The sequence below is a fragment of the Neofelis nebulosa genome, chromosome 1 (genome assembly GCF_028018385.1).
Source record: "Neofelis nebulosa isolate mNeoNeb1 chromosome 1, mNeoNeb1.pri, whole genome shotgun sequence".
NCBI lineage: Eukaryota > Metazoa > Chordata > Mammalia > Carnivora > Felidae > Neofelis > Neofelis nebulosa.
In genome coordinates, this window is record NC_080782.1 from 31,237,598 (window position 1) to 31,250,278 (window position 12,681).

At 41.7% G+C, this 12,681-nt stretch overlaps 1 protein-coding gene across 2 annotated transcripts in view; it reads left to right on the top strand.

Annotated features, from left to right (window-relative positions):
• The window catches only part of EGFLAM (EGF like, fibronectin type III and laminin G domains), a 182,149-nt gene that overhangs the window by 117,427 nt on the left and 52,041 nt on the right, over positions 1-12,681 (top strand). For both annotated transcript variants that reach the window (XM_058717915.1, XM_058717924.1), the window contains exons 8-9: positions 11,132-11,247; positions 11,816-12,134. In XM_058717915.1, coding sequence (XP_058573898.1) covers positions 11,132-11,247; positions 11,816-12,134 — 435 coding nt within the window. The remainder of the gene's footprint in view (positions 1-11,131; positions 11,248-11,815; positions 12,135-12,681) is intronic.

The window sequence follows — 12,681 nt, forward strand, 5'->3', positions numbered from 1 at the left end:
ATGTCCACTTGATCAAGCTTTGTAATATCATTGTTCAAATCATCTATATTGTCAGCCTGATCAGTTACTGAGAGAGACACATTAAAATTTCTCACCATATCTCCCTGTATCTCAATCTCTTTCTCTCTATATATATGAGGTGGTAATATTAGGTACATACAAGGTTAGGATCATCTTATATTCCTGGTGGTTCCTTTAATCATGACTTAGCCACCATTTTTTTTTTAATTTTTTTTAATGTTTATTTATTTTTGAGACAGAGAGAGACAGAGCATGAACGGGGGAGGGTCAGAGAGAGGGAGACACAGAATCTGAAACAGGCTCCAGGCTCTGAGCTGTCAGCAAAGAGCCTGACATGGGGCTTGAACTCACGGACCGCGAGATCATGACCTGAGCCGAAGTCAGACGCTTAACCGACTGAGCCACCCAGGCGCCACGCCACCATTTTTAACATTAATGATGCTGCTTCTTTTTTCCCTGAAAGTTTATGCTGCCTAATAATAATATAGTAATAATATGGATCCAGTGGCTTTTGCTAGTGCTTGAAACATCTATTACATCTTTTTTACTTCTGATCTCTCTGTCTTATGTTGTAGGTACTTTCTGGAAACAATATACAGCTTAACTTTTAAAAATCCAATCTGACAAGCTCTGTCCTTTAGATGGCAAGAATTTTTTTTTACAGTTATTGTAATTGTTAACATGTTTTATTTATTTCCGCCATTTTATTTTGTGTTCTTTACTCTGCTTTTCTCTCTCTCTTTGTTTTTCTTTTCTTTTTTTTTTTTTTTTTTGGTGATGAGGGGTGGGGAATCTTTGTCTTGGCTTCCTTCCTGTTTTCTATAGGATTAACTATATTGGGGACACCTGGGTGGCTCAGTTGGTTAAGCTTCCAACTTCGGCTCAGGTCATGATCTCACAGTTCATGAGTTTGAGCCCTGTGTCCGGCTCTGTGCTGAGAGCTCAGAGCCTGGAGCCTGCTTCAGATTCTGTGTCTCCCTATCTCTCTGGCCCTCCCCTGCTCATGTTCTGCCTCTCTTTCTCAAAAATAAACATTAAAAAATTAAAATTAAAAAAAAGGATAGACTATATCTTCTTAGCCCCCTACCTTTCCCCTCTATTGGGATGAATTATGCATTCTTTTATTTACCATCCATAAATTATTGACTTCCAAACTTTTATAGTCTCAGGTTAATCAGTATCTATTACCCTCATAAACCTCAATCTTAATAGCCTCAATCTAAGTGAATTCTTTCTTGTCTTGCATGTTCTCTTTCAGTATTTTTATTCTACCCAATAGCCACAGGTTAGGCTTTTTTTTTTTTTTTTTTTTAAGTAACACTTCTTTAGATTTATCCAAATGTTTACCAGTTTCTCTGCCCACTACTCTGCATCTTATTCTTTACTTCTTCCTGCATCTATACTTCTTCCTGAAGTATACTTTTCAGTAAATTCTTGAGGATCTGTTAAGAGAGGGTGATGAACTTTCTCTAACTTTGTAATTGAGTCTCTGTTTCACTGTTGTTGTTGAAAAACTATTTAATCCCGTAAAACTTTGTGATGGTAATGATTTCTCCTAGCATCGTGTCTCAAATTGGAGAGGAGGAATGAGAAGCTATCACCTGGTTTAAACCATCTGGTGATCTCTAAAAGAGAACTGGACCACAGTTGGTGTCCAAATGTGAAGCCACTTCAAAGGGCACCACGGAGACAGTGGTGTTCCACACACACAGCATCAGTCATCCCGCGCTGTGGGCAGGGTGTCTCCCTCCCCACTGCACTGCAAGCTGCATGTCCTCTGTCTTTCCCATCTCATTCTCTGTTCAGCCTCCTGGGTCCCAAGGGCAGGCAGGGTATGAACCAAGCCCTGTTTTGTACTGGCCGGATGGAGATTACACCATTTACATCAGTTTTGTGTTTGTTACCCCCAGTCTCTCCGACAGGATCCATCTTTCACTCTCAACTTTTCTACGTCATTTTCTTTTCTTTTTTTTTTTTTTTTAAATTTTTTTTTTTCAACGTTTTTTATTTATTTTTGGGACAGAGAGAGACAGAGCATGAACGGGGGAGGGGCAGAGAGAGAGGGAGACACAGAATCGGAAACAGGCTCCAGACTCCGAGCCATCAGCCCAGAGCCTGACGCGGGGCTCGAACTCACGGACCGCGAGATCGTGACCTGGCTGAAGTCGGACGCTTAACCGACTGCGCCACCCAGGCGCCCCCTTTTTTTTTTTTTTTTTAATTTTTTTTTTTTCGTACGTCATTTTCATCAACACACGTATGCCATACTCACAGAAAAGACTCCCTTGACCCCACAATTCTTCCCCTACCATCTCATTTCTCTGCTTTCCTTCAAGCTAGAGTTACTGTGTTGTCTATATTCAGTTACCTCCCCCTCCCTTTTTTTGACCTCTATTCACTGTTCGGCCAACTCCAACCTGTCTTTACCCCCACTGCTCATGTGAAGAGGGCCAATGACCTCCATTTTTCCAAACGTAATGTCATCCCATGAACATAGCACACACCATTAAGTTGAAAATAATTTTAAAAAATAATGAACATTTTTAATACATCTGACTAGATAAATCTCTAATAGAATTACAAAATTGAATAACGCAAATGCTTGATTATACTGCCATATTATCCCACAGAAAGAGAGAAAAGGAGAGAGAGAGAAGAAGAAGAGAGAGATCTCACTTTTTAAGCCAGATCCTCCTGACACTGTGGACAATAGTTTTCTGCCATCAATAATTGACAATTGCTACAAAAGTCCCAGTAAAAATGGCTGACTAGACATGTAGAGCATTGGCATTGACCAGATTAAAATTGCAGTCTTTCACAAAACATTTATTTTGCACTTGCCATGTGCAGAGCACACTGTAAGATTTGGCTCTTGCAGAGAACATTCAGTCATTCACCTGTTCTCTTTGCTAACAAATACATATTGAGTGCCCGCTGTATACATAACACTGAATTCTTAATGCCAGCCACCATTTCAGCTGTTCAGAAATGTTCTTGTTGCCCGGCTAAACGGTATGCTGCCCTTTCCTCCCCGAGTCCCCAGGTATGGCCATGGAATGTTGTCAGTGAATTATAATTCATCATTCTCTGAGGTTACAAAGATTCCAAGTCTGAAATTTCTAGTACAGCATGATGAAAATATGGCCTTGGGTTTTCCTGCTGTGTTTGCAGCCACCTCTTACATTATGCTTTGCCGGTGCATCTCCTCCTTCAGTGGGTAGCAGAGAAGTAAGTGCCTAACACCTTGGTGGTTTCTGGCCGTTTGCTTAACTTTCCACGGCCCCATTATCCATAGAAAGGGAGGCTCTGAGGGAGAAAGATACAGTGGCTTGTTCTCTGTTGAATGGTTTATGTTCTTCAAAAGGCGACACCCCACAGGGGTTATGCACAGTTGGTGCGGCCCCTGTGTGTGTGTGCATAAAGATAAAGGAGTTTAAGAAGCTTTGAGGTGAGGGCTCTAATGGTCACTCCATGCCTGGGGTATCATCCTGAGCTCCAGTCAGATGAGACATTCTTGAAGCATGAGCAGAAAAGAGTGAACACTTCTGCCTACAGCTGGTACTTAGAGCAGCTCTGTCCCAACACCCCACTCCTACCACTGTGGCAACATACCCTGGATTGGTTAGATCCATTCAAATTGGAAGAAGACATTCGGGCAGATTATTTGGGGAAAAGGAAGGAGCAAGGGAAACCATTCAGTGTCCTTGCAGACCCTCTGAGTCCTTATGCTGCCGAGGCTGACGTTGAGCAGGCTAATTTTATGCACAACCAGAAGTCTCTCCCAGTGACCTTCAGGTTCACAGGGGAGCTCTTGTGCCCCACCCCCTCAGCATGCTCACAGTCGGTGGGTACATTTCCCAAGGAGAGGGTCTAACTGTGTCATTGGATCCCCATCCATTTCAGTTAGGAACGCACTGAAACTCCAGCATCACAACTACCTTCACTGCCAAAGACAATATAGTAGAAAGGGAAGTTCCAACAGACTTCCACTTGCACCTTACTGACCCAAACTACCGAGATGCAAAGGAGGCTCAGAAATCCAACATTTAGCTCCTATAGTATCTACAGAGAAGAGGTAAGGGAGGAGGGATTAAGGTTGAAATATCCGCCTTGCCCTCTGATATGAAGCCCTCCTTTTGGTAGATTTTCACATGAGGCCCCCAGGGGTGGTCAGTCTGGATATGGTTGTTTAGGCTCAGACATAGGTCCTAGTTCCATCATTTTCAGCGAGGGTGGCAGGACTAAGTTCATAGAGCCGAAGCCAGGGTAATTTAATGCAGAAGAGCCGCTTGAAAGACCAACCCCAGAAGAGGTGCAGGATATGGATTCTTTTCCGGGAAAAGTCTGTGAAATGATTTCTTTAAGATCTCGGAATTATTGATAGCTTTTAAACTCTTTATGTGGGGTCCTCTTGTCCCTAGACTTTTGCTATTTAAGAATCCAGATGAATACTACTGTCATATATTTTTATTCTGCCTGCATTGTTTCAAAAGTTCACTCTTTTTATTTCTTACACATTTTGTGAATTTCTTCAATGTGCCAGGGAGTGAGTGAAGTTTTGGTGTCATAGTAGAAACCAATATGGACAGTATTGCTTTCTTCAAGGCACTTTCAATCTATTGGGAGGTCACATTTATGAAATCATTCTATAAATAAATATGTAATTGTAAGTTAATAATGCTCTAAGAGAGGACAGAACCATGAGAGTATATAGGAAGGGAACCTGATTTTATCTAGGGTACAGAGAAAACATCTCTAAGAAAGTGATTTTGAACAAATACAAGAATTTAAAAGGCAAAAGATGGGCAGTGAGAGATGAGATTTCCAAGCATAGGGAATAACATGTCTAAAGTCCCTGAGGCAGGAGATATGTCTCTGAAATGAAAGAAGAACCAATGTTCTTTCTGGGTGGAACAGGATGAGAAGGAATAAATTGCTGTAAGATGGGGCTTAGCTAGAGTAACAAGAAAGTCTCTGAAGCCGCAAAGGCCACAGGTCTGGCCTGTCATTTTTCCATCCAATCAGCCGAATCTTAAATATTTGTACTGGAAGGGATGACCTAGTTTCTGTCCATGACACATTGCTTCACGGGGGACCCTTTTCCTCCAGTCATTCTTGTTTTGGTGAGTGTTAGGGTTTTGAGGTTGCCCAGTTAACACCACTTTCCCCTTTGTCCATTTTCTGAACCAACAGAAATACGGCAGCAGAGTCAGCAGATAAAGAATCAAATTGCCATCCTTATTTCTGATAAAGGCCGGGCAGAGAACGTAGCTTACTCTACAGTACAAAGTGGGTTTGTGGACTCCCTTCTGACTAGGGAAGAGCCCGCTTGAAGGAAAGCTTGCATTTGCAGCAAAGTCACACCTGCCCAGGTCACTGCTTTCCACTTTTCTAGGTTGAGAAAGAAGGTGGAGGGACCAAATTTGCCCCCAAGTCCTCCTCCCCTGCCCCAGGTTCTTTGATAGATTAGCTTCAGTCAGTTCAGAAATGTGTACCAAATGCTTCCATCCAGACACCAGCCTACTGTCTACTTCTGTAGGGAGGAAAAGGGGCTGGACAAGAATCCAACAGTATTTTGGGGAACTCTCTTTGCATGATTACAACTTCAGGAGTGGGGAATAACTGTTCCTCTCTCATCCGTTGCCAAGAGCTATTAAGAGAAGGGACTGCAATAACCTGGTTCTTATTAATGAAGATGAATTCTGATAAATGATATCCTATCTTCTAGGAGGCTTATAATATTGAACAGAAAGCCACAATCCCCAAAGCATGTAACTTTTGTGCTGAACTAACTTCTTTTTTGCTTTTTCATCCACAATAAATAAAATTCCCCAGTTGTTTCTTTTTCAAGCCCTGCTTGTAATAACAGGTGCCAGCAATATGTCTCAATCAAAAGCGTAAACTTAAGGGTCACAGAATGTTAGTGCTATAAAGGATCCTTAGGTCATCAAATATAATCCCATTCCTTGCTTTATTAGAAAACATGAGACCCGGAGAGATTAGGTGTCTTGTCCAAGGTCACATAGTCATCTGTGTCCCTCTCCTAATTATCTGGATTCCGTGACCAGGGGTATTTCCAACTACACCATGTTGATATATCAGAGAAACTCACTATCTGGAGAACACTTGTGATGCTTTTATAAAAATAAACAGACAGGTTTTTATAAAATAAGTCATCCTTTAACTTATTAACAGTAATTTGTATTTTGTATATTAGTTTTTCCTCTAGTGGAATAACCCTTGAACTTGTTTTGCATTCAGTGAGTGGTTTGACTATTCTGGTTCTAAATAAATGCTTCCTTTTTAATGTTCTCTTTTCCTAATTAACAATGTGCCAAATAGAAAGAGGTAAGTTGTGCACTTTAATTACAATAACCCCAGGCCACTGAGAATTCTTATCACTATCTTGGACTGTGCATTCCGTGTTCACTTAGAAACAGCATTGGTAAAAACTTCATGTAAGCTGTGGATTTGAACTCTGAGGTGGTGAGGCCGTCCATGAACAAGAGTAGAGAGATTTATTCCAGCTTTCTTCTAGCCATGCTGTACTCTTTTCCTTAAAAGTGGGAAATTACTATTATCCCGGGTTATTATGAGGATAGGGAATTTGACAGGTTGTAAAGGATAGCAGAAAGCATCATCAGGAGCCCAGAATTCTAGATCAGCTCTGCCACCAATGCTCTGTCCCTCTGGGCAAGTCACATGGACTCTGTGAGCCTCAGATTACTCTTCTGTAAAATGGGCTTGTGCTCGCTGATTTCTAAAGTCTTTCTTTAAAAGTCAAAATTTCTTTGACTCTGAGTCCTTGTAATTCCATATTCCTTTCCCTTTGTTTATCTCACATCCTTTGTTTCCCCAAACTGAGAAGTAGCCTCTGACTTCAAAAAGATATGTGATATTGTGTTGAAAGACTAATTTTTATAAATACCAAAGGATTTTATCCAATGAATAATATATGCCTTATTTTATTCATTAGAAAGAACAGGGAATCTGGAATGATTTCCATTCTCATCAAGGTACCATTTCATAGCTGCTGCAATGCATCTGCGGTCCTTTTCTCTAAGGAGTTGCCTTCAAGACAGACTTCCTAGGTGGGCTAATGGGCAAGAGGAGACCTCAGCTACCTGCACCCATCCTCAGTTTCTCTGTGTTCTCCTGACTGAAGTATCTTATTAGATACTTAGCACCAAAAAGTCTGCATGAGAGGGTATTATGGATATTGAACTAGAGGTCACATGATCCAAGTATGGCCCCAGATCTTCTAATGAGATGCATGAACTTGATCTCAAGTCACTTTTCTTTGTGGCCTCAGTTTACTTACTTATGAAATGGGAAGTTTGGACTGGATGGTGTCTAGGCTCTCTTTGAACTTTCAACTTTAGTCTGAGTTGGGACAAGGGACATTGATGAATTGAAAAGGGACAAGGATGGTGGTAGTTTGATGGGAATATGTTTGGATGAGGGGCAGAGTCTCACCCTGTAAGGATTCCCCTCCAGATATTCTCTCACTTAAATAGGCATGGCCAGCTAGGCCAGGCCAGGACAGAGCCAGAGTGTCAGGACAGAGCCATTGTGGGAGAGTCTTCTGTACCTAGAGGGAGCTTTGATGAGTATGTGAAGTGTTACTTAAATGGATGAATAAAAGGGATGTCAAGAAGTCTAAAATTATGGCTCCTGCCGTCAAGGGGTTCACAGCTGAGTTGGGAAACACAAGGGCAGCATTCCAGGGCCTGGAGTCCAGACGGTGGAAATAGCACCTCAAATATATGCTGATTTTATCAAGCTATGGAAGTTTATTCCAAGCTCATATTTAGAAGCACACATCCATGGGTGGATAACCCTAATCAGGAGGAGCTGGAGGAACATCCTAGAGGTCTTGGCAGTTCCATGTTTTGTGGAATAACCATTTTTTCTCTGGAAAGAGTCTGATGTTCTCTTTTTAAAATATCACTTGATTTTAGCATTTTGATGATGTACATTCAGCTCTGTCTCCACAGAATGCGTGCAGTTGGGAGGATAGGTAAGCTACGTGTAGGATATAGGAGAGGAAGAAAAGATGGTAATGTGGGGGAAAACATAATGACCAGTCTTGGGGTGAGAAAACACAAGATATATTAAGGAGACAACTGGTAGACCAGTTTGGCCACTAGGACTTTTGAAGAGGGGAAAAAAGGCTGAAAACACAATTTGGAATCAGATTATAAATAGTATGATGCAGTCAAAAGAGAGACTTCAACTTACTTATCTACAAAGTGAAATGAGCTATAATTACTTTGCAAGATTATTATAAAGTTTAGAAATGTATTATGTTATGCACACAACCATACCTGTTATTTGGGGGGGAGACAGTAGGTTTCAGGAAATCATGGTGATGGGGGAAAGAAGGAGGGAAAACAGGGGGCACCTAGGTGGCTCAGTTGGCTAAGTATCCAACTTTGGCTCAGGTCACGATCTCGTAGTCCTTGAGTTTGAGCCCCACATCAGGCTCTGTGCTGACAGCTCAGAGCCTGGAGCCTGCTTTGCATTCTCTCTCTTTCTCTCTCTCTCTCTCTCTCTCTCTCTCTCTCTCTCTCTCCCTCAAAAATAAATAAATGGTAAAAAAAAAAAAAAAAAAAAAAAAAGAGGGAAAACAAGGAGTTACCATTGAGATCCTTGAATTCTCAACCAAGAGCCTAGGATTTATCTTGTAAGTGGTGGTAGTCTTTGAAAGTTTTTATTTTTCAGATAGGGCATCATAAGACAAAGTGAAGAGTACCTTGACTTTGATGAACACAGTACAAGAATGGCGAGAATGTGCACAGGGCAGAGAGAACACCTTGGGGGTAGAAAGGCCAGCTTCCTGGAAATAAGACCCAGCTCTCTTCACATATGTGCTATATAGTACTTTTACTGCCAAATGGAATATTTCCTCTTTAATCTGACGATTTTGAATATATGAGAGAGATAGACATAGAAATGGAGAGTAAGAAAAGGACCCAGAAAAAGAGAGAGAGTCGAGGAGAGAGGTGGAAAGATACACAGATACAGAGAGACAAGAAAGAGGAAAGTGGTGTTCACGATTCCTGGATTTTTGTGTGAAGACATCTGGCACACAGCTGTGCAGGCTGGATGCAGGTGGCTTAAGAGAACTTGCATCCAGGTATAAATCTGGAATCAACACGCTTGAATTTTCCACTGACACGTGGGCTATTTTAAATAAAACTGTGGAGAATTGATGTGAGGGTAGTGAGAACACCACGTCCCCTGTCTCATCTCTCCTCCACCAAAATGTGCCCAAACACCTGAGAATGGCTCCTTCCCTGCTGTCTCCTGATCACCTGTTCACCACCTTTCTCTCTTCCTGGTCCAGAGATTTCTGATCAGCAGTGTGCCTGACCAGAAGGCTTCCCACGCCCTCTTTCTGTCCTTTCTGTCACATCCTTCTGTTTTCAATCTGCTTGCTATTTTTTTGCATAAAGGAGGGTGAGTTTGCTTTTGTGACAAAGGTGTTTGGCTTAGCTTATTCTGAAAGCAGAATGGCTTTAAGTTCAGTTTATGTTTGTCATGTCTTCTTCCCCTCCTGCCCCCTCCCTTCCCTTCCCCTCCTTTCCCCTCCCCCCTCCTTCCCTTCTTTTCTCTTCCCTTCCTAACCAGGCATCCAAACACTGGACGCCTGATGGGCATTGGCAACCTACAAAAGTCAGTTTCTGTTGCCAGAGTTGTTTATGCTGTAAAGGCTGGGGCCCAGTGTGCCCTGATTAGAGAAGGCAGCTAGTACCTGTGCCTGTGAAAACCCATTGGGAGGAAATAGGGGTGCTATGGAGCAGCACTTTGAAAGACTCTCATACCCTGTGGGAGTGCCACCTGTGTGAGCCTACGTCAGGACTGCTGCAGATCAGTAGATTTTGTGACAGTCTCCCAAAGGACAATGCCTTGTCTCCTAAGAGTTTTTCTCAGCCCACCTTCCAGATCTGAAAGATCCCATTGTCCTGCTGAGATGGATGGAAATGGTGGCACCCACGATAACCTTGTAGGGGCCCTTTTTTTCTGGCTATAGCACTGTTTGCTCTAGTGCAATATCTCTTTCTTGTTTTAAAGAATTTGTGATGAAATATTTCATACATCAATTTCATATAAAAATAGTATGAACATTCACAGGTACCCGGCGTCTGTCTTAAGAAATAGACTATTATACAGCACCCAAAGGCTTCGGTGCCTCACACCTCATTCACATCCCTTTTCTAACTTCCCCCAGGTATTTTAGTCATTGTCTTACTTTTTGGGGGAGTTAAACCATATATATATATATATATATATATATATATATATATATATACACATATATATTTAGATATATAGATTTATTTATCTAAATAATATATTAAATTTTGCTTGTTGTTGAATTTTATATAAATGGCATCAAACTGAATATGTTCTTTTGTAACTTGCATATTTTGCATGGAATAATGTTTGATTAAGCCATGTCAACACATTAAATGCTCATTCATTTCTCCTGCTATGTAGTATTCTATTCCATATACATATATGTGTGTACTGTAATTCACTTATCCATTCTCTATTGACAGATATATGGGGTGCTACTTGTTATAAATAGCAAATTTGAAATGCTTTTTACTGTTATAAATTGTGATGCTCTGAATGTGTTTTGCACATGTTGTGGTACACATGTGGGAGGGTTTCTCCAGATTTTGTAAGTTGGGGTGAGATTGCTAAATTGGGGTGAGATTGCTGGGTCAAAAGGTACGACCATCTTCTACTTATTTCCAAGTATTTTTGCAAAATGGTTGCACACATGTAACATTGGTGTATGAGTCCCCATTGATCCCATCCTTGGTAATATTCTTTTATTGCCCAGCGTTTACCTTTTTGCCAATCTTGTCAGTATAAAACGGCAGCTCTTTCTGGCATTAATTAGCATTTCCTTAATACTTATGAGATGAAACATTTTCTATTTGTTAGTCGTTGATGCTTCCTCTTCCGTGTTGAATTCTTTGTGTGTTTCCAAGACATCGCGATGCATTTGGCAGAGTCCTGTCTGTGGCTGAATTAGGATAGAAAGGGGCAGAGGGAAGGCATATGTTGACAACAGCGTGCTCCTTTCTCTGTGAAGGCCCTGAGGAGGCAGGAAGTGGCCGCTATGGACCCCGCTATACAACCGACATGGGAGTCAGTGAGGATGATGACGGATTTGAAGACGACTTAGATTTGGATATTTCCTTCGAGGAGGTAACAAGAATCTCTGCTCTTAAAACCTGTGTGTTTTGGTTTTCCTGCTGAACAAGGCAAGTTAGCTGTTGGACCATGAACATTCTGCTTAAAACTTATTTAAGCGGGCCCATTTGCTCTTAATACGTATTTATTTTCTCTGTTAGGCTCCAGGTGGTTATAAATTAGTAGCAACTAGCATGCTAATGTTGTGTAGCCAGCCCCTGCCTGCGGACTGGCAAAAACAGATTTAGATTTCCCACCACGTGAAAATGTACAGTCAGGTGTTAGAAGGAAATGAACAATTCTTTGACAAAGTGAGGCATCTTCGTGATATTATAACAATAAAAATCATGTAATATCAGCTTTACCACTGGTTTTCTGTATAGCACAGGGCAAGGTACTTAAAATCCTTGAGCCTAAAGTTCTTATCCATAAACTGGGGTCAGTACTATCTGCCCCATTTACATCCTAGAGTTTTGAGAAATATCAAAAGGGACTTTTCAAGTATTAGACACCAACCATAAATGAGGCTGTCTAAACACTGTGTTCGTGTTAATCCTGAATCCTTTCTCTTCTCTGGCTCTAGGTTAAACCACTTCCTGCTATCAAAGGAGGACATAAGAAATTTCGGGGGGCATCCAAGATGGCACCCAGGTCAAACCCAAAGACCGCGTCTAGGCTTGTCCCCCCTACCCTAGCGTCTCTCCCAATGACTACAGTGGCTCCCCAACCCACTCCAGCGGAGAGGAAAGGGAAGAATGGTGTGGCTGTAATGCCGAGGCTCTTTGACATGTCTTGTGATGAAACGCTCTGCTCAGCTGACAGCTTCTGTGTCAATGACTACACCTGGGGGGGCTCGCGGTGCCACTGCAACCTGGGCAGAGGTGGTGAGAGCTGCTCAGAAGGTAGGCCCTTGGTGGGGAGAAGAATGTGGTAGGGAGGTTGGTCCCATTGGGAGCCAGAGGGCAGTTTTGTGGTCCACACATGGTTTCTTCTAGCCCTTTTTCTAAGAGAAGCCCCTTTTTCCATGTACTCGTGATTAAATTAGCTACACAGGAAAAAGGTAAGGCAACTTCTGTTGCTTCTAGTTGAATAGCAGCCCTGTGTCTATGTGTGCCACGCATGTAGTACTTTTGAAGCAATTAATCATCCTAAAGGCACCTTGGGGAGGTGGACTTTACTTTGATCACATCTCTACCGAAAACATGCAGCTGAAGCATGTTGCATGAAGGTTAAGAAAGATAATAATTGAGCCAACTTACACTTACACAAACGTACAGCTGGAAAACAGGTGTCAGTGGTCTTAAAGCCATTGATTTCTTTTTAGGGTAGCAAGTTAACACTCTCCAGTTTCTCCCTAAGAATTTCAGAAGCTCTAAGTCCCCAAGAATGAGAATCATAAGTGTAAAAAGTAGAGACGATAATGAGCTAGGTTTAATAGATTATTAGGGG